Here is a 25,210-nt window from a genome sequence, read left to right as displayed (position 1 = left end):
CTTTCCCCACCTTTCTAGGAAGGTGGTATCCTAAAAAAGCAAAATTTTCTAATACTTCTCCTCCTTCTAGACGTGAGATTGCAGATCTTAAGGTCCCCGGATCGATCCCGGGTCACTCCTATAGGCGATCTTTTTTTTTTTCTCTTTTCACTTCTCTTCCATGTCATTCTTATATTGATTTATATCTAACCTTTTTTCTGCCTACGACATGTTTAACAAGCTACGTGCACATAAAAACCTACTCAAGTACTGCCTCCGAACAGCTCTTAAAATAGATGAAAAAAACATCTTACTATCCCTTCAGATACCATTTCGATATACACCTATTGTCATACACTGAAGGACCAGCCAGCACCCCTACTATCTACAGTTACCTACTAGCACACCAAGCACTCCGCTTCTTGTCTTTCTCCCTAGGAATCAATGCGATCCTTACTCTAGGTGGTTTGTGTTTACGTCTCGTAGTAGATCAAACATCTATAGGTAGTGGATATTCTCATCGAATGACATTCATGAATCCGGTACTATGTACGAGATCACAGAATGTGAGTTACAGTGACTGTGGAGCTATAGTAATATTTCAGAAGTCGAAGAGGTCATGCCAACTATATATTTGTAGATCGTGTCGTACACCTATATGATGTGTTCATGTTGTGTCATCTACTCTCTCTAGTTATTCTTTGGGCGCAGCTCCATTGCTAGCTCGGTTGGTTATCATGTGGCTATCTTATTTCTCAGCAGTGACCTTGTTGCTGCTTTTCTGTTGTAGTCATGTGGCGGCAAAAGCAGTATTTACTCACTTTATGGTTTGTAGCTCACGCCAACGCTGGAAAATTGCCCCATCGATGAGAAAGTATGAGATCTAATAATTATGTGACGACCAGGTGGACAATGCACAAGACTACACAACCTCTACCTGGAAAACCCATATGATACTTGCCTATACTATGGGAATCGACGCTTTTGCACTCAATATCGCTGCGGGTAGTTCGACCAACGATGAACAAATAGCCATTGCTTTCGCTGCTGCCCAAGACCATGGGAGTTTTCAACTGTTCTTCTCATTTGACTATGCTGGCAATGGTGCTTGGGCCAAATCAGACATCACTGCTTTGATACAACAGTATGGAGGAAACAATGCTCATTTCAAGCGCGATGGCAAGCCCTTTGTTTCTACGTTTGAGGGTCTATCAAGCGCTGCCGATCGGGTTTTATTTATACTCCTGTCAATGATATTGGTGTCTTTCATGGATATACATACATCGGCACGCAGACTGGCGATGCTGTTGTCACATTAAAAAGACAAGGATCATCTATCGCTGTCATTGAAGGTCCTTCCATTGGCGGATGCACAGAGGATGGCTACGCCAATTTCAATCCTACAGTCGGGTCGGCATATGCTCAGACCTCCGTCTCCGGAACCACGTCTCCAGACTTGGACGAATTGATCTGTACACAGGGCACAGGAGCGGATGGTTTCGCTGCCATATGTGGCCTCACTTGTTCTTACGGATACTGCCCCATTACAGGTGAGCGCCCAAATACAATATATAACTGCTTGGTTTGCTTACGAAGGCCGCATCAGCATGTGTCTGCACCGAATTAGGTCTCCAGAAGAAGCTACCGGATACAACTAGTCTTTCGGGCTACTCGAAAATCGACACTAAATATATCGGTCTGTGCAGTTGGGCTTACATATATGGCTTCAAAGACAATGGCGCCGTATCTCCATATTGCAGTTCAACAGAAATAACATTGACGACTCCCACGGTGTCTCCATTCTTACCAGATGCCTGTACAGAAGGTCGTTCTAACGGGGCAGTCGTTGGGTCTGGCATCGACGCACTCTGCAGCTTTACTTGCAACTATGGCTGGTGTAAGTGCTCTAAATAACCTCGTCCCTGTTTGCACCAGACACATGCTAAGGTTCGTGATTAGGCCTCATACACATTTGCACATGCACGGCAAGGGGAGCCCTTGTCGACTTACCTGCCGCGTCTGAGACGTCAGACACCTCGGCAGCCCAGCAATACTCTGACCAAAGTTACATAGTGGATATGTGTAAGTTCTCCTGCACTTACGGGTACTGCCCTCTTGACATATGTTACACTGGTCTGGATCCCAGCGGACATGCGACGACCGGACCGTGGTCTTCCATTGATTGCAGTTATGGTTCGCTGACGAGTGATCTAAACCCGGCATATGAGCGATGGGTAGACGCAGACGCGGAAGAAGCATGGACTGCCCTGTTCAGTTACTTTGAGGCCTACAAATCCAGCGCGACTATTGAAAAGACTGACAGCAGCACAACCTACAACGGTTTTCAGTTCTCGCAAATCATTGCTGATCGCGTTCATGGTAAATAAAATGCCCTTGACTACACATCTTTGAACAGGATAGCTAACAGTCACGTAGCAACATCGAACAGATTATGCGAGTATGTTCCAGACGACAATTGCGACTCGATTGTACAATGTGACGATCAGTCCTCGGGCGGTGCTACCGGTGTTTCCAGCCCAGCAGGGTAAGCTCTTCATGAATCCTTTTCCAGAAATCGAGTCACTGACAGATCTACGTTGTATAGCTACATGATCATAAACTCAATCGCCAACATTCACGCCATGATAGATGAGCTGTGCAATTCCATTCAGGATGCCGTTGTTGACTATAATGGTATGACAACAGAGGTTGTCGAAGCTTTTGTCGATCTTACAAACTCCAAGGAGCTCAAATTGACCCTTGACGCCGTGGGCTTGATCTATGGTCTTGTTGCCGCACCGTTTTGGAACTCATGTGAGCTTCTCTCATGTTAATCGTTGTTCCTCGCATCATTATCATTACTGACATTGGAATTCACGTAGGGTTGAAGAAGATGATGGGAGACGCATTCAAGAACTTCGGAAATACAGCAGGAACACTGAAAGATTCTATGAGCGCCATGGTTTCGAGCAGCTTGACAATGATCAAAAATTCCCTATCCACGTAAGTCCTTCTCCAACAGATTATTCACGCACCGACAGGTTCTCAGTATTAAAATATCTTTGTGTAGTACTAAGGGTATTGGAACCAGTCTCGCTTTCCAAGCCTTGGCAACAACCATGGGAACAGGTGAGTTCCGCAATTGCATTTTGATTCCGCTCTTGATACCAAACACTCTATTACATTTGATTTGACTGAGATTGATAACGCCTCTTATAGATATGCAAGAGGCACTCGTTTCCAATGCGCACTTGCTTTTCAGTGGTGAAGACACAACCACGCTCAACGGGCTGATCTCTGGTGGTGTCTGGAGTGCCACCAGCCCTTCAGAGGAGACCAAAAATTTCTACAAAGCACTCGTGGTTATGACGCTTCCTGTAGCCTGGATGGAAGGGGCAAGCTCCGGTGTGGGTTCCTTCTGGATGACGGGAACAAGATTGGCCAGTGACTTTTCGGACATCACTTCATGCGATGGCGCTGTCGAGGCCGCGAATGAGAGATTCAAGGGACTGACCTTCGAGAATACCGAATCTGCGTTCATTTGCGACGATGCGGCTGATACGCCGTACTGGCTTGTCTACGTTGGCCGGGAGTGCGACATCCGTGACTCGCCTAGATATGGAACTTGTAATGGAAAGGGTTCAATCACTGCTTTCCCAAGTATCAGCAAGATCGATGGAACGAACTTTGGTGGCTTGACTAAGAAAGATCTACTTCTTAGGTAATGTCACATCTCCATTCAGTTTCACACAGCTAACATCAGGAGTAGTTCTCTCAATGCGTATACTGCCAATGGTAACTCAAACGGTTGGGACAGCGTCGATTTGTCGAACTGGAATGCAGTTGCTGATGTTGGCGATAACAGCGTCCAGGCTGCTGGTGTTTTCAGCAACCCATTCTGTTCCGTCAGTGAAGCTGCAGATAACTGGGCTAATTATCGCGATACGGCCAACTATCCTTGCAATTAGATAGCATGGAAGTGTCGAACAATGACAAATGTGTCGATACCATACGACGAAGAGGAAGACATTTATGGTGCTCCTGTTCCAGTCCATCCTACCTACAATGACACATATGTCCACTAGAACTATACCGCCGTCATCAGGCCTTTCATGACAGCATAGACCCGTGTTGGTAATATGGGAGCGAGAAAGGCGGGGCTATTCTTGGGACTCGGGTCATCGATGCAATGCTTGGGGGATGCTGGTGTATCTCGCATGCATAGACATTGCTTCATCAGACATATTGATAGAAATTGCACAAGAGCTCAAGGCAGTGGCAAGGGCTTCCCGCGGGTCTCGACGGTATGGCGGCTTTCAACTCTGAATGTAGAAGCATGGTCGAAATGTTGGTGCCAGAGGCGAGCTGCGGAGCGAAGCATATGCGGCTCACCACAGCTGAAGTTTCAACATCATACACCCCAAGATGAAGCGCCCAATATAATATCTGATCTTGCAATTCTCGGACGATTTGATTGAGAGTAATACAGTTAGTGTTCGTTGAGAAATGGGTGAGTCTCAGGAGGCTGTCTTAGAATGCAACCCGGGGGAGCCACGCGACATTTGCTTGTTCAGACGCGGCCAACGTTACGCTTTTTATGGTCCATTGTGATCAGTAGATCGAGGGCAATTAGAAACACTAAAAAAATGACAACTAGGGACCTGTATGAATGCAAAAATGAGACAAGATTGACAAAAAAAAGAGATCATGACAAGAGTGGGATTCGAACCCACGCCCTTTCGGACTGCGAATTCAAGAATTAGATCAATGAAGCTCTAAATGCCTGAACACAGCGCCTTAGACCGCTCGGCCATCTTGCCTTCGATGTAGAATTGCTGTTTTAATTGGAATTAAGCAGAGTTTTCCGACGGTGGCGGTGGGCGGAGCTTTGCAGATTTTGTTAGTGCTCCACACACACAGAGTAACTCTAGCCGCTCCAAACCACCTATCCATTAAACTTTCGGTCTTGTATCTAAACTTTTCAGTGGGATAGCCCTCAGGAGTCTAGAATCCGTCCAGGAAATTGAGCCTCTAGTAAGGGTAGTTCCCGGCGCCTTTTCCGAGCAACCACCATTCCGCGAAACTACAGAAATTTTGACTGCTGCGTAATGAGATACAGCTCACAAATCGTAAAACAAATCATGGAAGGTAGAATGGGCTCCCCGAAGGCAGTAGGCGGCGCGGGAAGCATGAGGCGCCTCCGTAGCGTAGAGGAACAAGCGGGGGCAGCCACTGCTCAGAAATGATAAATGACAATTACAGGTGTTTCACTGAAGCGAGCAAGCTGCATAAGGGATATTTTCTCCCAACAACAATTGTCATTGGGATGACTCTGCCTGCTCTAGATGGGATTTCAAGTTCCCAAAGAGACTTAAGCAACTAACTCAGTTGTGAAGAGTCTATGCTGTACGCAAACGCCTGAAAGCGCAGTCAGGGAAGGCACGACCGTACATGTACATGTACCCAAGCACCATTATCCACTAGACTTCCCACTAACATCGACCATTCATCCCACTGAGGGGGATTGAATGGCATGGAGGGGTAATAAACAGGTAGACAACTTATCAAACCCCCATTCTAACCAACGTTCATTACCAACCTGCAACCACACGACTCATCTAGGAGACCGAGAACGGCCGATTGAGAGAGGAAAAGGCTCCATTTACCTGCAGGTATTAGAAGAGTCCCAGGGAACAGGAAGCAGACTCGATTGGACACCTTACGCCGGACCACGATCCGCGGTGCTGCACTCTGCACTCTGCGCTCTGCGCTCTGCACCTGCCACGCTTCCCACGCTGCCTCCTGCATCGTCCCGGTGCAACTCTGCCTCCCACATCCCACTATCCCACAAGGAGGCCATACTCCTCCCTACGCAGTATATCCTAAGCGAAGGGGCTATCTGGCTGCCCCCGAGCAGGCATTCGCATTCGTTACCAAGGAACCCGGCGCGCAGCAGTTAGTTCGCTTCAGCATGCCAGCAATGAGACGGGCCAGACCTTGCCTGCCTCTGCCTTGATTACTACGGGATTTCGGCCGTATGTCTAGAGTCCTTGCGCCAAATACCTCATGCATGAGGGCTGCCCTACGTCTTGCGTCCCGTCTAAAGACAAGACGATTCGTCTTCGCACAAACAGTATCGCTATTCTGTCCCCAAACAACGTCGTGCTTAGTGGTACGGCAGACATTCAGGATGGCATCGTCATCGTCACCAACAGCCTCCTCTTCAGATCCTCCCTCAGCCTCTTCACGACTCACACCAACTTATGACAATGCACTACACCTACTTTCTCTTCTTCAATCCAACAAGTCCGTCGTCAACCTCTTCGCCGGTGAGCCGGCCGCTACCGCCGATCTCAATGCCCGTGCCATCCCGGAGGTCGTCGCCTGGCTGAAGCGGGCCGGTTACGTCCCCGCTGACTTGGCCCGCCTGCGCTGTATACATGTCGCGGGAACCAAGGGCAAGGGCTCAGTTAGTGTCCTCGTCTCCTCCGTCCTCGGCCGGTACCCGGACATCGCCGGCCGGGTCGGTCTGTACACGTCTCCACATCTGGTCTCCGTGCGCGAGCGCATCCTGATCGACGGGCAGCCTATCAACCGGGCCCTATTCACCCGGTACTTCTTTGAAGTGTGGAATCGTCTATCAGATGCTGCTCGGCAGGCCGGTGAAGCGGCCCCGGATGGAGATGAGTTGGGCCTGGATGGCCCGACTACGAAGCCGTTCTACTTCCGTTTCTTGACTATCATGGCATTCCATGTTTTCCTTAGTGAAGGAGTGAGATCAGCTGTTATTGAGTGCGGGATCGGTGGGGAGTATGACTCTACGAATGTTCTCCCTGCCGAGGCAGTCACCGTCTCTGCCATAACACAGCTCGGCATCGATCACGTAGGGATGCTAGGCGATACAGTGGAGAAGATTGCCTGGAACAAAGCCGGGATATTCAAGCGCGGCGTTCCGGCTTTGACACGTCGTTTGTCAAGCCAAGAGAGTGTTATGAAGGTGCTGCGAGACAGAGCTGAGGAAAAGGGTGCCATCTTAACAGATATCAGTGACGAGTCTGTTGAGAAATGGGAAGGTGTGCCCGGTGCAAAACTTGAGGGCGCCTTTCAGAAATATAACATGGCTCTTGCAGTGGCCATTGCACGGGAACACTTCATGAGACTTGGGCACACATTCGAGGGAGATTTCGGGGGCAACAACTACAGCCTACAGTCAATGCCTGAAGAGTTTAGGGAAGGGCTAACTACTGCAACTCTAAGAGGTCGATGTGAGACCGTGGTGAAGGATGGAATTCAGTGGTACCTGGACGGAGCGCATACCGCCGACAGTCTAGCTCAGGTTGGCGAGTGGTTCTCAACGAAAATTATGACAAAGGCAGAAACAGTTCGCATCTTGATTTTCAATCAACAGGATCGAGACTCTGAGGCCCTCCTTCGAACTCTATTGGAAAGTATACAGAAGGAAGCGAAGTTTGCAAACAACAAGATCTTCAACTACGCATATTGTCCAAGGAACGACCCTCCAGTCGTCGACATATTCGAGCCCCCTCGCGATCTTACCGTTCAGAGGAGGAATTGCAAGGTGATCAGGGACTTTTGCCCGTACACAACAGCTACGCCAGCCGATAGCATATCAACGGCTGTCGACATGGCGAAGAGCATCGCGGCGACACACATCAACAAGAAACATGCCAGGGTACAAATATTAGTCACAGGAAGCTTCCATCTGGTAGGGCCCGTCCTACAGATATTAGATCCCGGTGATGAACCTTAAAATTGGGTATAATGGTGTGTGCGTGTGCGTTGAGCACCTCTATCTGTATGTACGCCGATTACGAAGATTATCTGTACCATAGAATCATGATCACAGGGCATCTGCTCCCTCCAAGATACCCAGTGCACCTCCCACGAGGTGCAAACTGCCTGTAATAAAAGCCTGAATTGTTTCGTCCTCCTTTAGGCCCTTCTCGAGACTTCGAGCATAATTGATGGCCTCTTCAATGCTTGGCAGGACTGTGATAACAGCCTTGGGATCCAGAGTTGACCACTTCTCTGCGAACGCCCGTTGCACGGTTAGACGCTTGATGGCCTCAGGATCATATTGATAATTGACGAAGTCTATGCGTTGTTAGCTCAGCGTTGCACCGCAGTGTACGTGATCTTTTTACCTCTTTTATAGCCAGACTGCGCATATGTGACGTTCGTGCAGAACACCACATGGTCAAAGGCTGATCCATCTTCCCTCTTCGCTGCAGTATGTAAGCCATCTAAAAAGTCGATGGCCTCTGTACGGCCCTGTTGGTTGAAGATGAGGACTCTCGGCCCAGATCTACCCCAGTTAGTGTTCTGCTATGTTCGCAACTTCCCAATAGTCTTACCTCTTGGAGCTCTCATCAGCAAACCACCGGCCAGCCATCTTCAAGCTATCCGTCGTGTGAGCGCCGTCAGCATGCCACACTATCTTCCCCTCGACCTTCACTTCACATCGTCCTCGCCATACTACAGTTTCTAGTCCATCAACGAACTCTTCCGATAAAGTAGACGGATCAGGCTCAAAGTTAGGATCAAGCTTCTTGACTGCTGCTTCCGCCAGCGCAATAGCCAGCGACGCATTCCTTTTCTGAAACAGCGCATCCGGTCGAATATTGACCCCCTTGAGCCGCGGATCAACGCCAACAATCTTCAAATCAACACCCTTCTCCACCGCCCGGTCCTTCAATACCTGCTCCGCACCAGGAACCTGCTGCACCGCAAACGCGGGACTGCCTGCCTTCATGATTCCGGCCTTGTGCCACGCAATCTTCTCCACCGTGTCGCCCAGAACAAAGACATGGTCGATGCCCAGCGTCGCGATGCCCGTCGCGACGGGCCGGTCCACGACATTGGTGGCATCGTACTCGCCGCCGACGCCCGTCTCGTACACGGCACAGTCGACGCCCTCCTGCAGGAAGACATGGTAGCTCAGGAGCGTCAGGTAGCGCGCGTAGATGGGCTTGCTGCCGAGCTCGACGTCCCCCTCTGCGGCGCGCGACGCCTCGAGCCGGTCCCACACGTCGAAGAAGTACTTTGCGAACAGCGCCTCGGAGATGGGCGCCGAGTTGATGCGGATGCGCTCGCGCACCGCGATCAGGTGCGGCGAGATGAGCAGGCCGACCTTGCCTGGCACACCGTGCGCCTTGCGGTAGTGAGCGAGCATAGAGTCCACGAAGGCGCATGTGCTGCCCTTGCCTTTAGTTCCGGCTACGTGAACGATGTTCAGTCGGTCCAAGTCTTGTGACTATCAGCATGTTAGCAGTCCGGAACGATGCTCAGGGACTGAGGTCTTACTGAATAGCCAAGACGCGCAAGGTAGGCTCGCATCTCTTTGATAGAGGTGGCATCTGGACGTATACCAGCCTTCCGCCTGGCCTCAATGACGGCAAAAGGCGTCTGGAGTGAATTGAGCGCATCGATGGCGTCCTGGTTCGTCTCGTTAGTGACGGTGGTTTCTATATATCCCATTGAGGTAAAACTTACATTATATGTTCTCGATGACGTTGCCATAGTTCGTTGGAGCCGTCTAGGTCTATTTACAGATGGCAATGAGAATGATACGAGCCTACGAAACACATACTGCATCGCAAAAGGCCCCAGTCATCCAGCCGCCATAGCTTCTTGAAATGCGGTTGAAGGTGTGAGTGAGCTTCTGCATATGCGGCAACTCAATCTTTGACCTTCGGCGTTGCCCCACAATTTTTCAAGTTGACCGAACTCGGGCGACCGACATCATTGATTTGATTACGGCTGATTTGAAAGACCCATGTCACACATCACTGTTCAGACTTATTGATACTCAAATTTCATTGCATCAGCTCATGTCTATTACTTGCTAACTCTTACACTGAGCCAACGGCCCGTATTCTAGACACGTCTAGGTACAGATATACATGAACAAAAGGAAGCATCCAGCCGTATTCTACTCCACCTTCAAGCTCTGTAATCTAGCCTCCGTTTGGATGACCTGGCGAAGACGTTAGCAAACCGCAGTAGGGCGGATGTGAATGAGAATAAACATACCTCCAAAGCTTGTTGAACTTCCAGGACCTTCCTGACCTCGCCGAGCCAATCCCTGCTCAAAGTTTTAGCCCATCCCGTCAAGCCGTTCATCTCACGAGCCGCAGCATCCAGATTGCCTTCTTCTAGGAACGTTTGCGTGCGGGTCAGAATGCTCTCAACGTCATCACCAGCCGCCAGTCCCTGCTTCTTGAAGAGGACCTTGCTCAGGATCAAGCTAGAAGCATGGCTTGCCACGCCAGCATCATCAGGCAGTAGAGATGCCTTGCGCACCTCAGTAGCAACGCGCCGGAACCGGTCGATCAGCTCTGATGCAGTTGGGACGCCTTTTTGGTAAGCAGAGGGGTTGATAGAAGCGATGGCAGCGTTGACGACGGCATCGTCGTTGGCAATCTCTTTCAAAGCTACAAGCTCCTTGATAAAGGGCCGTGCATGTGTGGCATCCTCGAGGGAAGCACGGACAGCATCGACGGCAACATGGAGCTGCTGTGTGCGGAGGTTCGTGTCCACGACATCGTTCCATCCCGTAGTGAGCTTCTCGAGGTCGGAGACAGCCGAGGACAGGTCGTTTAGTTTGCCAAGTCTGCCATCGCGCTCCTTCTCAACACGGTCCTTGACCTCTTGGGCGAATTGTCGCTTCAGCTCAACAGCCTGCTCCAGCAGCTTGTTGTTCAGACGCTCCTCGTTGATCTTTTGCTCGCGCTCCGTCATGGTCTTTATCCGCTCGTCGTAACTCTCCTTAATTCTGCCCATCTCAGCCTCAAACTCCTTGCGCCATTGAGTCTCCTGGCTAGCCATGGCAGACTCGACGCGCGAGACAAGCTCATTGGCGGCCTTGTCGAAGTCGTCCACCCGAGCCTTGATCGTCTTGGCGGCATCCTTCTCAACGCCAGCCTTCATGTCCCTGATCTGCTTGCCGACCTTGTTCAGCTGGTCCTTCGCCTTGCCAATTGTTGCGCCGTACTTCTCATTAGCCTTGTCAGCATTGACAACAGCAATGATGTCGTTTAGCATGCGCACAAGTTCCTGCACGACAGGCTCGGAGGCATCGTTGACGGCGAGTGGGTCAATTGGCGAGGCGGGAGGGAATCGCGACGGCTCATCGACCTCAGGAGGCTTGAAGGCGGGATCCTCCTGCTTCTTCGTAGCAAGCGCAGCCGGGGGCGGTGCAGACTCCTTGGGAACCGGAACAGGAGCAGCCACTGGGGCCTTTGGCGGCTCAGGGGTAGCAGGTTTCGGTGCCTCCGCCTTGGGCTGTGCCTTCGGGGCAGACTTCTCGGCCTCCTTGGGCTTAGAAGCCGCCGCAGACTTGGCAGCAACAGTCTTGTCGACGGCGCTGGATTGTCTGCCAGCCGGCTCTCCGCTGTCGGCAACCCTCCATGACATTCCGCTCTGTGCTGGGATCTTCACGGCAGCTCCAGTGTCCCTGGGACGGCCAGAAGCGCGGTTAGCGATGTTGGGGAAACGCCTTCGGAAATCCATCTCTTCGAGATACAGAACAGCCTGTTCGCCGAACGGAATATACTCGGTAAAGAAGTCATGGAAATTATCATTGATCCGGGAGTACCAGACACCACCGCCAAAGGCGACAGCACCGAGGAGCACTAGAGTGAAGACATAGTTCCGTAGCCTTCTGAAGAAACCCTTCTTTGGGGCGGGTGGTGACGGCGGAGGGGGAGGAGTCGTAGTCTCAGTGGCAACCTTGGCAGGTGCTACATTCGTCTCAGGAGCCGGAGGTGTGAGCGGCACGTTGTCTGCTGGGATGGTTTTCTCTTTAACAGCAGCCTCGTTCGTGGGTGGAGGGGGCTGGCTTGAGACTGCGGTCGTGGTTTCCGATGCTGGGATGGTAGCCGGCTTCGGGGCGTCTGTCACAGGCTTCTTCTCATCTGCAAAGAATCTCTAAGAGACCAATTCGTGTCAGCAATGTGACCTTCATCGCAAGTCAAGGGTATGAGTGCCGAGGAGCTGTCACACGAGCTGAACAGAGCTTCCATCGTCGTGCGTGCGTACCTTGCCAATGACGCCAGCTGGGCGGGCGACTGCTCCGTGCCATTGGCGGCCGGCGGCAGCAGCAAGAGGCTTGCCGCCAAGCCCCCTCACGGATCGAAGTGAAGTCCGCAACATGAGGGATCGCGTTGGCCAGCAAGGCGCTGTGAGAATGTCGTGTGTTGATGATGGGGGCGCGTGGTCGTGGTGGTTCGGTTCAGAGTGGACACCAAAAAGCTGTGAGGGAAAAAGTTCGGCAAAGCAGCTGCGAAAACGTTCGGCGGCTTGCGGCTGGCAGGGATGCCGGTGCCGCCGCCCTCCAGTCCCAGGAACCATCAAAACGGCCTCATTACTGTTCAACGGTCATTTTTACCACAATGGCTACAGATGCATTTTCTATGATAGTTACTGTCTGATTCCATCCGAGATATCTCAATGATACAGATTGTTTAGGTATTTCCCTCCCATAGATTGAGGACTCTTCGTACATGCCTTTATGCGATCACCCCTATGGGACGTCATAGTTCGTTCTTGGAAATGATAGCAAGTGCATCATTGAAGTCTCGCAATTATCATCACAAGCATTTAACACTAGACATCAAGCATTGATTATTATGATTACGGAGCATTTGGTTGCAGAGCTGTTGCCTTTCTATTGCATACTATACAACAACAACACGACATGCTAGACGATGCCCAGTAAATCAAGCCCCCGTCCTCGATCAGATATGAAGAACTGTCAGGCCTGCGAGCTGAGACTTCGCGCCAACGATGCAGCCCTTGATAGACCAGGAAACGGAGGGTTATCACAGTCGGGTGAAAACCAAGCGTAACAACACTTCAAAACAAGGTATTAAAGTGGGAGCAAATACCGTCCTACCAGACAAACTCCCGTAATATGTTGACGTCCCCTCTCTCTGTAGGATCCGCCCCTGTGAAGAGAAGACGACTGACCAGTCTATGACCCCGGCCTCGCCTCCTATAATGTACTCGTAAGCACGCACCCTGACCCCCTTCAGAAGCACACCATTCTTCATCACAATGGTACTCGTTCTCTGCCATCCGCCAGCCGCTCGTCGATCTAGCAGGCGCATGGGCCGCTGACATTCGTGTTGGCGTTCTCCGGGGCAAGGCTGACGCCTGGTCGTTGGCCCGGTCGAGCATGTCTTGGGCCGACCTGGTCCAGGGGAAGCTTCTTGGCAATCGCCGTAAACAGCTCTCGGACATTCTCGGCTGTCTTTGCTGAGGTTTCGAAGAAGAGCAGGCCGGCTTCCCGGGCATACGCTTCAGCATCGGCGGTAGGGATGGCACGCTTATCGGGTTGTTCGGTCACGAGATCCAGCTTGTTTCCGGCAAGTGCGATGATGATGTTCTCGTTAGCTTGGCGTTGAAGCTCCTTCACCCATGCCTTGGCCTTATCCAGGGAAGACTGCATCCAACGTGTTAGAACCAAGTCCATATCGATCGAATGTCCAAAGAATAACATACGGCTTGTGTGATATCATAAACGACAACGGCGCAGTTTGCGTTTCGGTAGTACATGGGTGCCAGGGACTTGTAGCGCTCCTGTCCCGCCGTATCCCAGATCTCAAACTTTACTGTAGTGTTCTCGTCGAGGGAGATGGTCTGTGTGAGGAAGGCAGCGCCGATCGTCGATTCCCGGTAGGAGTCGAATTGGTCCTGCAGTCATGTTAACTTGAACAAGATACGGGAGTCTTGGGGATCGTATTTACCTTTACGAACCGCAGCACTATTGAGCTCTGTTAAATACGATTAGCTATCGCAAATGCGTTGATTTCTGAATGTAGTGACTACCTTTCCGACGGCGGACTCTCCTGTAGTGGTAATTAGCAAGGGAACGTCAACAACCAGCCATGATAATGGAGATGCCTACCCAGCAATACCAGCTTGAATTGCGCAAAGCGGTTACCCATGCCACGGGCACCAGGGGGGCCTCGAGCAGCCATTGTTAGAGGATAGGGCGAAAGTTGGGAGACCGAGTCGTGGTGGACGGGAGGATATGCCGGAGTCGATGATTGATATCACCGCGAGGCAAGCCTGATTCGGGGGTGACAGCCAGCCGAGACGATCACGATGCAAATAGAGTCGGTATTCAGGTGGTGAGCACAAGTTGACAAAAGGGCTTCTTGAAGGAAAGGGTTGTGGCTTCAGTTGATCTGGCTTGGTTTGGTTGGGAAAGCTAGGAATTCGACTGCCTGGACTGAGTAGTGGGAAAGACGATGAATGCAATGACGGCGGGAAGCTTGAAAGGATGTGAATGGCCGGGCTGAGCACTTGCACACGTCAGGCGGTGCAGGAGCGGCAATAGTGGACAAGACAGTGAAGAACAGTGGGTGCAGCCAGCCAGCCAGCCAAGGTGGCGGGCAGTTTCCAGTGTCTGTGTCTGGTCGCCCAGCTAAATTGGGTGCACGTGATCGAGATCTCCTTAATGAGGCTAGCCTTGGTCTGTGCGTTCCCAGAGAACCGAGATCACAAGCCTGGCTCGTCTGGGAGCCTGCCACTGGTAGACCTGGCCCGCCAACTGCCTGCCGCTTGGCAAAAAAGATACCTAGGTACATCGGCTCGCCAGGTAGCTCGGTAGCTTGAGAATGGCATGCTGCTCTGGGGGCAGTGCACGGTGACGAAAGCGCTGGTTGCTTGGTGCTGCAGCTGCAGATTACGGTACCTAGTTATCTCAGCATTGAGGAGCTACGTGTTGGATTATCAACTCCCATATGCTGGGGATAATATCATTCTTGGTCGCCATCACCAAATATTCCCAACATCAACCCCCCTCACCTTCAACTGGGAGGAGATGGTATAGCTCCTAATTACATACCTTCATCCTGTAATTAGTGCTTGCTCCTCTCACTGGCCACAATGGCTCTCCCATACAGGGACATCAACGTCCAGGTCTCCTCGGATAGCTACATCTTCACCTCGCCCTCTTCCCCGAACGCCCCAGCCTTGACGATCGATCGGCCGACTGGAGATATCCGGCTTACAGATGGCAGCTCCCTCGCTGGAAAGCGCGTCTCTCGGGTGACCAGCATCGCCGGTATCTTGGGTATCATCCAGCTACGACTTGGTGAGATGCTCCCAACACAAGGCTGCTGTCGCATTCGCAGCTGATAATCATAGATAAATATGTCATTGTCATTACCAAGATCCAACCCGTCGAGCGCCTCAAGGGCCATATGGTCTATAAGATCATCGCCACCGAGCTACTTCCCATGCGCGAGCGCCAGGTCCACGATCCCGACGAGGATAGGTTCCTCCTCTTGCTCAAGACCTTCATTAGATCCGGCCCCATGTACTTCTCTTACTCGATCGACCTCACGAACAGCTTCCAGAGACAGGCCCAGCATGGCAACTCAACGCCTCTGTGGCAGAGGGCCGACGATCGCTTCTTCTGGAACAAGTTTGTCTCCACCGATCTTATCGAGTTCCGCACCAGGGGCGGGCGAGGGCACCCTGGACCTCAGCCTAGTGTAGATGCATACATTCTACCCGTCATTTTTGGAATGCTCGAGATTCACAAGACTACGTTCAAGAAGACACGGTTGACCCTTGTGCTCATCACTCGACGATCGAGACATCGGGGCGGAACAAGATACTTCTCAAGAGGTATTGATGACGAGGGGCATGTTTCGAATTACAACGAGACGGAGCAGGTCGTCATCCTGAATGATAGCGATTCCGGACTTGGTGGTTTCGCAGGCAATGCGGACATGCAGAGCGGCAAGCTGGGTGGCTCGGACGGGCGCGAGATGCAGATCCTGGCCTATGTCCAGACAAGAGGAAGTGTCCCTGTCTACTGGGCCGAGATCAATACGCTGCACTACACCCCGAAGCTGCAGATCCGGGGGATCGATGCCGCCTTCCCAGCAGCCGCGGCCCACTTCAATGAGCAGATCCGCATCTACGGGGACAATTATCTTGTCAACCTAGTGAATCAAAAGGGCCGTGAAAAGAGAGTGAAGGATGCGTATGAGCAGATTGTGGAGAAACTGGTCACTGCACCGAAGGAGCGAGTCCAAGCCGACCAGCTCACAGACGAGAAGTTCCACACCATCGAGCCGGGTGCGTCCAAGCAGGCCTTCGATCGACTTCATTACGTGTACTTTGACTTCCACAGCGAGACCAAGGGCATGCAGATGCATCGCGCCCAACTGCTTGTCGACAGGCTTGAGGAGGCTCTGGTCGCGCAGCAGTACTTCCGTGCTGTCGATATGCCGGCCGGCATCGACGGCCGCATGGAAGTGCGGAACCACCAGACTTCCGTAGTCCGCACGAACTGCATGGATTGCTTGGACCGCACCAACGTGGTGCAAAGCATGCTGGCGCGGTGGACCCTGAACCGCATGTTCATCGACCTCGGTCTGATGCAACGCGGTACCACCTTCAAGGAGGAAGACCCGGCTTTCGAGCTTCTGTACCGCAACCTGTGGGCTGACAATGCCGATGTCGTCAGCAAAAGCTACTCGGGAACCGGTGCAATGAAGACAGATATCACGCGACTCGGCACGCGCACAAAGGCCGGAGCGTTTGGAGACGGTAAGGTTGCTGTTAGCCGGTATTTCCGCAACAACTTCCTTGACGGCCCGAGGCAGGACGCCTTCGACCTCTTCCTCGGCGTTTACACGCCCGGCACAGCCAGCATCGGCTCGAGCCTCATTTTTGCTGACCGCCGCCCTATTCTGATTCAGTCCATCCCCTACATCCTAGGCTTTGCCGTCTTTTTGGTGTTTGTGGGCATGTCCTCAAGACGCCTGCCCGACGCGGCCGTCTGGCCCATGCGGCTGTTCATTTTGTTCTGGTTCTTCGTGGCCGCCTGGTGCTTCCAGTTCATTCGGAGCAACGGCATGCTTTATGTAAGAAATTCATACGATCTACTATTTTTCGTTATCCGTCCCCCATGCTGACAAAGGCATAGGTAAACTGGCCAAAGCTGAACCCTCGACCATACGTTGCGGAGGGCTACCAGGAGACAATCAGCAAAGTTAGAAAAGATCCAGTGATAGGCGGTCTTGTCGCAAGACATGAGCGTGGCTTGAGCACCGCAAGATATCTCAACGCCGAGGAGGGCAAGAAGAGAATTGAATAGAAACTTGTATATATGTATTCCCACCTTCAACCATGGCCCTATACCAGGGCAATGTATCGTCACTTAGAAAAGAGCTTTTGGAGCAGTACTACCTCAAGCTAATATATTCACGCACAACAAAGGTCAGTCAGTCCACTTACAGGAGCGTGATGTTACAAGTGAGTTATTTGTTCTGTTCCACTCTTTTGAATGGCTTCAGACGCCTATCTGCCTGTCTAGACATACAAATCCGTCCTGCACAGTGCTATCCTCCCCCGTTTTGATACGTCTCGTGGGCATAGCAGGCCCAGGAGAAGAAGCCTTCTGGTAACTCCAGACGCCAAATTTTTTCCAACACAGCCAGCTCAACCGAACAAGTAAAGAACTACAACCCCGATATCTGCTGCAGCAGCTACTTGCAGCGCTTCTCAACGATGCCTGCGCCATTCTCCTCGTACTCCTTACGCGAGATCCACATCTGGTGGAAGGTGCCCAAGCTGGCTAGGATACTGCCGCCGATCCAGGCGCCGAATCGTCGCTCGCTGGTCAGACCCGCCGAGTGGATCTTGATCTTGAGTCCGGGGTACATCTGGGTAAGCTCGTTGTTGAGGCGGTCGTTGAAGCCGTTCAACAAGCTTGTGCTGCCGGTGACGACGACGTTGCCTAGTAAGTTCGGCCGGAGATCGACGTCCACGCCATTGAGACACGCCTTAATGAGCTCGGGGATCGTCTGGGCCTTACCCACACGAGCATCCTCTGCCACAGGGAAGGCGGCTGTCTCGTCCCACATGCCCTCGGAGACCTTGAATCGCTGCTCGCGCCACATCTGGTTGGCGCCATCGGGCATCTCGAAGACGCGGCCGGGTTGTGACTTGACGTACTCATCGTTACCTGGTGCGCTGTAACGCCCAGGACCCCTCCAGACCTCAACCACAGACTCCTTGAACTCGGTGAGAACACGCTCCTCCTCGTATGCACGGAACGACGGGTGGATCTCAAAGGGGAACTTTCGCAGCCTAAACTGTGCTGGCTCTAGGGCAGGCACAGGTGTCTTGTTCTCGATCATGAACGTAGGTACGAGGTCAACCTTGGGCTCGCTAGACTCCCACAGGCTGCGGATCTGCGAAGATAGCCACAACCCTCCTACCGGCGACTTCTGGATCGATCTCTTGAGCACCATGCCATCGTGAATCGCCGTGACCGTAGTGTTTGCGCCGCCAACATCGATGACTAGCGCTGAAGCCTTGCCTGCGGCGAAAGCAGACAGCACCGGCGTCTTGCTGAGCCAAAAGGCAGGGCAGCCCCAGTTCTCCATGACAATCTCGATGGCCTTCTCTCGCTTCTTGCCCGGGTTGAGCGGTGATTCTGTCATGAGGAGTGGATTCTCCGCCAGGGGCTTCTCCTCCAGCTCCTGGTTCTCTGCGTCCTCCATCGACACGTCGCCCTCGCCGTCCGCGCCCTCCTTCTTGTCGGTGTTCAGGCCGTTCTTGGACGGCGGAGTGGGCCTCTCGGGCTGCAGGCGCTTCACCAGCATGTGCTCCCAGATCTTCGTCGCGGCGTCCCAGTCCTCCACCTCGCTGTCGCGATTCATGTAGTTGCGCAGCTCGAAGTCGGCGCGCGGCACCAGGCACTCGTCGCCAAAGATGTCGCGCGCGGCGTCGCCCGTGCCAACGTGCCCGTAGAACGAGGGGAGGACAGACTTCGGAACATCTTCGCCTGCGAAGCCGGCGCGTGTGTTGCAGTAGCCCGCATCGAGAACGAGAGCCGAGACCTCATCTGCGTTGGAGACTTAGCAAGCTGTCCGAAATGCAGAGCGAAAGGAAGGGAAAGGGCGAGCTCCATTATGCTTACCTCCACCGTAGATGTCCGTCGGCTGAACCGACGAAGACAGAGGCTGCGACGCCATGATTCACACCGTTCCGGGTCGAATTGACTGTTTCCGAATGCCGTTGGCGCAGATGTGAGTGTCTCGTTGGGGATGCGAAGGACCTTTCCTGCTCGAATCGCGGTTTACTTGTAGAAGGCTGCTAAGCTTAAGAGGTGGCAGGGGCGCGTTACCAGTGAAGGGCGGGCCGAAGAAAATTCCGACCAAGCGCAGGTACGGAACGCAGTACCGGGGCAGTGTCCACAGCTCCAGCTAGCCATCGCCGTGTTCGTCAAGCCAGAAGCTCTCCAGCAGCCAATTGCGCATTTATATGTCAACACATAGAATAAATTTGATATGACGGGAGTGATGTTCTGTTCATCCTTGAGAAGAGAAGAGGCCACTGAGTAATTCATGGTATATCAAGCATCACCAGCCTTAAAATCGAATATATGGGTATGGTCAGTGTGATGAAAAGTCAAGGGGTATCAATTATTCTATGTCCGACCAACGCCATTTCATGCCTGTGAGCCAAGACCACTCTAAGCAAATGCCTCTCTGCTCAAAGCATCGCCATTCCTGATCTCCTCCTCCTCCTCTTCGCCATACAATATCTCGCAGACACCAGCAAGAGGCACGTCCATGACCGCGTCCGTGCCCTCATTCCATATGTTCTTCCAGTTGAGCTCCCCGTCCCGCCCAATGGCGCCCGTCTTACTGCCGCGCGACTCCTTGCCCGCCGCCTTCCTCTTCATGTTCTCGCTGCGCAGGCGGCCCTTGCTGTCGATGACGGCGATGCGGGCCGCGTCGTCGACGATCGTCTCGATGCTGCTGAGCGGCAGCGTCAGGATCTCCAGGTTGTAGCTCGCCAGCGCCACGTAGATGTACACGAGCAGCATAACCAGGAAGCTGGGGATGGCCAGCGACCACCAGCGATTCGGGTAGTAGTAGATGCCCAGCGCGTGCAGGAAGGGCGATGGCAGGTACGACCACAGCAGGTACATGAGGAAGGTCAGGCTCGAGAAGAGGTACAGCACAAAGCCGTAGTACTCGTAGGTCGGCACCTTGGGCGATGCCCGCGGCACCGGCTCGAAATCATCATCCGAGGCGTCTGGTGTGGTCGGTCGCGAGGGTCGTAGAAGTGAGGTCAAAGATGGTGATGGCGGTAGAGGCGTGGGCGGCCTGCCATAGAAAGGCGGCGCAAAGTTGTGTTGCAACGGCGGTGGTGGCAGCGCTTCATCGTCGCCGGATTCCTCTGACTCGTTGGACTGATTGTCCGAGAGGAGCTTCTCGTCGTCGTCTGAGCTCATAGACATGGTTGATCTCGGTGTTGTGAGAAACAAGGCAAGACTGCCTGTGCATAATCGTAGGTGGAATTGGGTTTGAGATTGGAAGTTCAAGAAACGCGCCACGGTTGCCAGCCATTTAGGGAGTGGGGAGGCGGCATCCCACCCCCTGCCTATATTACTGTGGCACCAAAATCACAAAAATGAAGCTTGACAAATGTAACAATGCCAGGAGGAGACCGATTCTTTTGAGATATCTGATCATAGATTCAGGTATATTCATACAGGTATACACATAAAATAATGGGCTTTCATGAAGAGGTAGTGGCCCCTCTATCCGTCAATGGGGCACCTATACTCCCGCTCTCTACCATACTCATCCACACGCCTCACCCCCCTTTGCTCAGCTTGGGCTTGCAGCGACTCCAGACAGCTCTGGTGATATATATGTCTGCAAGCCAAAACAACCAGAGGACCCAGGGCCTGGTTTCTATCATTGCGCCGGCCCAGAGCGTCCACGGGCTTCTGGTCCCCATCTTGCGCCTCTCCACTGTCGTCATTGCTTTCATAGGACTGCTCATCGCCTGCCGCAGACGACTTTCCTTTGCCCTTCCCGTTGCTGGTATAGTCCTCGTCCATGTCGTGACGACGGGGACTCTCCACTTCTTTTCCACGCTCTGCGGCTTTGCCTGACAAGAGCGCCTTTCTCTCTGCCCGCTTTAGCTCGTCCGTTGCCTGTCTCTCTTCCCATGCTTCAAAGATGTTGCCTGGTACTCCAGGTCCCCAGACGCGGCGACCGCAGGCCTCACATGTAGATCCCTTAGGCCGCCAGCCGCGCTGTCGCAAATTGACCGCCTGCGTAACATTGACAAACAAACTCTGTTCCAATAACCTGTTTGACAAGCGCAAGATCGATTCTTCATATGCATATGCAGAGAATATAGACGCCAGCACCGCCCTCAAGTCTGCAAGATTCGGGGACGTTGTCGCAGCTCGCGTGAGAAACGCCCGAAGAATGCGAAGGAAGGACAAGTTGCTCCCAGCACTGAAGGCTACCCGCGGGCCAGGCTGTGGTGCTGCGGGTGTCGAGGTTGATGTCAAGAGAGCTGTAAAGGTATGCTGTACTAGAGATCGGAGCAACCAGAGCAGCTTCTCCGTGTCCAAGTCATCTGGTGTAGCGCCATTAACTGCGTGAGCACCATTGACAGCCGGACCGTCAGGGGACACTTCCAGAGCCGATGATATGTGCCGCGTGATCTGCACTGTAGCGTCAATTAAGTCAAGCCAGAGGACCTCTTCCGGGGATAAGTTATCAGGAGAAACGCCCTTTTGCTTTTTCTGCACCGAATTGATCCTCTTCATAGTTTTCATTTGGCCCTGGCACAGCCAGATACCAACATGGGTATACTTCTGGAGGGCCTTCAGGAGATCTTCAGCAGAGTCTTGTACGTCGGCCGTTCCATTCTCGGTCTTCGCACCGGTCATCAGCCCCTGTAGTGCAGATTCAAGAGTTCTGAGATGCTTGATCAGGCGGCCCATAGCTTCTTGGACTTGTCCTTCACGAGCCATGAGGACAACTGCGGCATCAATAACGCCAGTTTCTTCCATTGTGGGAAGAAGCTTGTCAAGGCGAAGATTGGTTGCTTGGACAATTCCAACATAGTCGGAAACGTGCGAAGCGTCGAACCTGCACATGAGCTGGACATACCGCTCGATCAAGTCTCTGTCCGTCGATGGCTTCAGGTCATCACCATGCTCACTATCGGGTTCTAGTATAGCCCTCAGGTATAAATACTGCAGCTCAGGCTCATCTTCGATAGACTCCAAAGCGTGATAATGGAGCTCTGGTGCATAAGCGCCAAGCTTTGCGGCAGCTGTGCCAGGTTCCAGCTCGACGAGCTGCCTGGCATTATTCTTTATAACCTCGTGTACGTCGTGGATCTGACGCTTTGTGAGACCAGCCTGCGACCGGAGACATTCCGCGATACAGTTGAACACTTCTTCCTGATCATCGGGATCTTCAAAATACGTTTGCAGGAGTTTTCCATACTGCTGATCGGTCCTATATATACGTTTCAGGATCCGATAAAAGCCTGCCGTCTTGAATAACGGGATCAGGGACGACACGTCTGGAGGATGGTAGACCGAGAGCAAGTATTCCGCACTAAGTTGAGCATCTTCAGCCAAGTCTGGACCGGGGTAGTTGCAGAGGCCTGTGAGGACCTTGGTGAGAGATGAGCCGGGAATGAGCAAATATTGAGGGTATTTAGGCATGTTCCGAGCAATGAACATGTCTAAGTAGATGGTGTCCTCCGCTGCGAAGTCTGCAGGATTCATGATCTCCGTCAGTATAGACACAATGTACTGTCTGTCCACAGTAAGGCCGAAGATCTGTTCTTCTGGTAACTCTCCTCTTGCACCACCGTTGACTTGCTTATCAGGAGAATCGTTCAGAAAAGAGTCCTCGAACGCTTCATTGAGGGCACTTAGGAAACTTGGGGCATCAAACTTCAAGATCATCCGAAGATACGGGAATGATGGTTCCTGAGACTGGTCTGGCCTAGTGAGAAAGCGCATTTTGCTCCCTTTCGGCCATGTAATGCTCTTTCCCGAAAAGAGGAACCAATATATCTCAGCCTTTGCTTTCATAGCAACATCGTCTTCGATCCTCTCATCGATAGGGTAAATTCGACCAGTCAAGACGTACGACAGATAGGGAAATATTTTGAGGGCATTCACCCCGTATATTTCCTCCTCCATTACATTGGCAGATCCGAGGTATTCCCCGTTCTGCATCAGCGGAACCAAGAGCGCCAGCAAGTCAATAAGTGGCGTGATATAATCTCTCAGGGCCTGGTTCCAGACATAGATCAAGGCGTCGTAGAGCCCATGTTGCTTGCAGAGAAGCGTCAGTTGGTCCAGGTCCAGGGTGGCAGTGTCCATATGCACAATCATTTCTTCAAGTCGGCTTTCGAGTCCTTTGCCGACGAAATGGGTGATCATCGCTTTGACAACGCCCGGTGGAATGGCCGTGATCGTTTTCTCGAGAATATAGGGTTCTAAGGTTTCCAAGAATATTCCTTCAACTCCAGCGTCTTCATACCATTCGAACATTTCATCAAACAGGAAATCGCTATCATCAACACTTTGGCATGCAACGAAACATGTTTCGGCCAGTTCTTGAAGATGGGTGTCATCAGCCGTAGATCTGTTCTTTTGTCGTTGGCCAAAGGCATATTTCAAGGATGCGCTCATGATCTCGATGAGTTTATCTCGCACCATCTGATGTCTTAGCTCAGCATCTTCAGGGAGGCCTACTGTAAGTTTGTCCGCGTCTCCCGTGTAGTAGGAAGTCGCCAGCTGTATGGCGCCAACATAGTCCCCATTTTCCATAAGCGCGATCAGACGATCGGCCCAGTTTGATAACGCGCCAATGGAGACGTCATTGAAGCCCAAGAGGAATATTCGACCTTTGTAAGCTTTGAAGCTCATGTAAAATGCATCAGCCACCACGCCATGCATTGATGTGTCCTCCTCATCCAATTGCTCTACTAGGCTGTGGAGCTGTTTAGAAAACAAGTCAACGTGATAGATATGCTTGTATATAAGATCGAAGGCCTCGGTCATCCGCATTGTCCGGTCCTCGAGGACTATCAATCTTTGCGAGACAGTTAGGACTGTCAGCACAGATCGGCTTAACCACTGCACAGCGGCAATCGCTTCCTCGCATTTCCACCGGCTCCGTGCTTTGAACTTCAAACTGGGTGATTTGTCTTTGTCGTCACTAGGAATCTCCTCTACGTCCAGCACCGTGAGGACGTTAGACCAACAGTACACCAGCTTGGCTTTTGATGTCTGACTTCCCGTGCTCGGATCCGGGACTTTCAGTTTCACAGCGGGAAACCATGCCAGGCATCCTGTCATCGCGCTGTGAGCGACAACATCCTTAGGCCTTGCAGATTTGTGTTGAGTCTGTGCGATCGGAGTTGTTGATACAATGACCAAGAGATAAGGCGTCAACATGGCAGTGAGCCCCAGAGTATCTGTAGCTCGCTCGATATTGCCAAGCGGTAAAGGGGCAAAGGCCAGGACGGTGCTAGGTTTTAGTGGTTTGCCAGATACGGGCGGCTTCGTGTCCGGGTACCGCCCCAGGATTCGAGTGGTTTTTACCGACCGGCCAAACGCTCCTGTGCCCCTTGTAGCGAGATGCGAGAATGCCATGCCGCGATCGTCTGCAGATACCAAAGCTGTGTGTCTAGTCCCAAGGAAGCCGAGATGAGTGATTGCTACGTTAGGGAGATGCCCGTCCAGTGTCCGATTTTGCATCTGTGCTGCGTCCAGATGTGGGATCTGAAGAAAAGGCCTCGCAGCCCTTGTTGTGTCCCATGTAAAGATGTTACCGCTTGCATGTCCTCCCGCAACTGTGGTATGGTCTGCCGAGACAGCAATCGACGTGATAGCCCCCGATTCCACAGCTGGCCTCTGTTAGCTAATCCCGACAACGACCACCCCCTGGTCGTTACTCACCCTTTGTCCCAGGACCTATGATCATTTTCAGGTTCTGGTTATAGTCAAACATTAAGATTATTCCCTTCGACGTTCCAATCACTATAGACGCTGCAACAGCAATGCAAGTCGGTGAACCAAAGTTCCTCTTCCCAGCTTCTGAGAACGCCTGTCCATTCAACTTCTTCAGTTTCGTCCATCGTACAACCTCCCACGGCGGAGACGGGGTTTCGGTGTCGCCGGAATCTAATAGAAAATTACTGCTCAGGGACACATTGCGACTGTGGCTAGAGAGAAATGCGGGCGAAGAGGGTCGTGGCGAGAGAGGGCTGGGTGACGATATTCGCGACTGGAACCTCCGGTCGAACGGTCTAAACGAAGGCGTCGGGCTGCCTAGGCCTGGTCGCGAGGCTAATGAGGGGAGGACGCTGCTTCCAGGTGAGGATAACACAG

At 52.3% G+C, this 25,210-nt stretch overlaps 8 protein-coding genes across 8 annotated transcripts; 3 read left to right on the top strand and 5 right to left on the bottom strand.

The window, feature by feature from the left end:
- Positions 1-1,918: 1,918 nt before the first annotated feature.
- Positions 1,919-3,704, top strand: UCRPA7_8482 (putative glycoside hydrolase family 18 protein; the record flags this gene model as incomplete). The annotated part of the gene is made up of 7 exons (XM_007920995.1): positions 1,919-1,926; positions 2,416-2,437; positions 2,487-2,524; positions 2,585-2,793; positions 2,862-2,982; positions 3,050-3,108; positions 3,199-3,704. The coding sequence occupies 7 exons, from the start codon at positions 1,919-1,921 to the stop codon at positions 3,702-3,704; spliced, it is 963 nt and encodes a 320-aa protein (XP_007919186.1).
- Positions 3,705-6,169: 2,465 nt separating this feature from the next.
- Positions 6,170-7,750, top strand: UCRPA7_8481 (putative tetrahydrofolylpolyglutamate synthase protein; the record flags this gene model as incomplete). The annotated part of the gene is made up of 1 exon (XM_007920994.1): positions 6,170-7,750. The coding sequence occupies one exon, from the start codon at positions 6,170-6,172 to the stop codon at positions 7,748-7,750; it is 1,581 nt and encodes a 526-aa protein (XP_007919185.1).
- A 90-nt stretch (positions 7,751-7,840) lies between these two features.
- UCRPA7_8480 (putative folylpolyglutamate synthase protein) lies at positions 7,841-12,153 on the bottom strand (the record flags this gene model as incomplete). Its single annotated transcript, XM_007920993.1, has 6 exons — positions 7,841-8,094; positions 8,145-8,305; positions 8,355-9,253; positions 9,304-9,435; positions 10,033-11,928; positions 12,040-12,153. 6 exons carry the CDS (start codon positions 12,151-12,153, stop codon positions 7,841-7,843), a joined length of 3,456 nt encoding a protein of 1,151 aa, XP_007919184.1.
- Positions 12,154-13,096: 943 nt separating this feature from the next.
- On the bottom strand, positions 13,097-13,982 carry UCRPA7_8479 (putative rab5-like protein ypt5 protein; the record flags this gene model as incomplete). Its single annotated transcript, XM_007920992.1, has 5 exons — positions 13,097-13,444; positions 13,504-13,695; positions 13,749-13,775; positions 13,831-13,850; positions 13,910-13,982. 5 exons carry the CDS (start codon positions 13,980-13,982, stop codon positions 13,097-13,099), a joined length of 660 nt encoding a protein of 219 aa, XP_007919183.1.
- Positions 13,983-14,895: 913 nt separating this feature from the next.
- Positions 14,896-17,122, top strand: UCRPA7_8478 (putative phosphoinositide phosphatase protein; the record flags this gene model as incomplete). Its single annotated transcript, XM_007920991.1, has 3 exons — positions 14,896-15,103; positions 15,157-16,889; positions 16,952-17,122. The coding sequence occupies 3 exons, from the start codon at positions 14,896-14,898 to the stop codon at positions 17,120-17,122; spliced, it is 2,112 nt and encodes a 703-aa protein (XP_007919182.1).
- A 391-nt stretch (positions 17,123-17,513) lies between these two features.
- On the bottom strand, positions 17,514-19,007 carry UCRPA7_8477 (putative actin-related arp4 class protein; the record flags this gene model as incomplete). Its single annotated transcript, XM_007920990.1, has 2 exons — positions 17,514-18,877; positions 18,953-19,007. 2 exons carry the CDS (start codon positions 19,005-19,007, stop codon positions 17,514-17,516), a joined length of 1,419 nt encoding a protein of 472 aa, XP_007919181.1.
- A 500-nt stretch (positions 19,008-19,507) lies between these two features.
- Positions 19,508-20,281, bottom strand: UCRPA7_8476 (putative pig-p domain-containing protein; the record flags this gene model as incomplete). The annotated part of the gene is made up of 1 exon (XM_007920989.1): positions 19,508-20,281. The coding sequence occupies one exon, from the start codon at positions 20,279-20,281 to the stop codon at positions 19,508-19,510; it is 774 nt and encodes a 257-aa protein (XP_007919180.1).
- A 1,186-nt stretch (positions 20,282-21,467) lies between these two features.
- On the bottom strand, positions 21,468-24,803 carry UCRPA7_8475 (putative vacuolar assembly sorting protein vps8 protein; the record flags this gene model as incomplete). Its single annotated transcript, XM_007920988.1, has 3 exons — positions 21,468-21,513; positions 21,660-24,168; positions 24,779-24,803. 3 exons carry the CDS (start codon positions 24,801-24,803, stop codon positions 21,468-21,470), a joined length of 2,580 nt encoding a protein of 859 aa, XP_007919179.1.
- Between the last annotated feature and the right edge of the window lie 407 nt (positions 24,804-25,210).

The sequence above is a fragment of the Phaeoacremonium minimum genome, assembly GCF_000392275.1.
Source record: "Phaeoacremonium minimum UCRPA7 unplaced genomic scaffold PA7_03_scaffold_597, whole genome shotgun sequence".
Classification (NCBI taxonomy): Eukaryota; Fungi; Ascomycota; class Sordariomycetes; order Togniniales; family Togniniaceae; genus Phaeoacremonium; species Phaeoacremonium minimum.
This window is presented reverse-complemented; position numbering and strand designations above follow the sequence as displayed.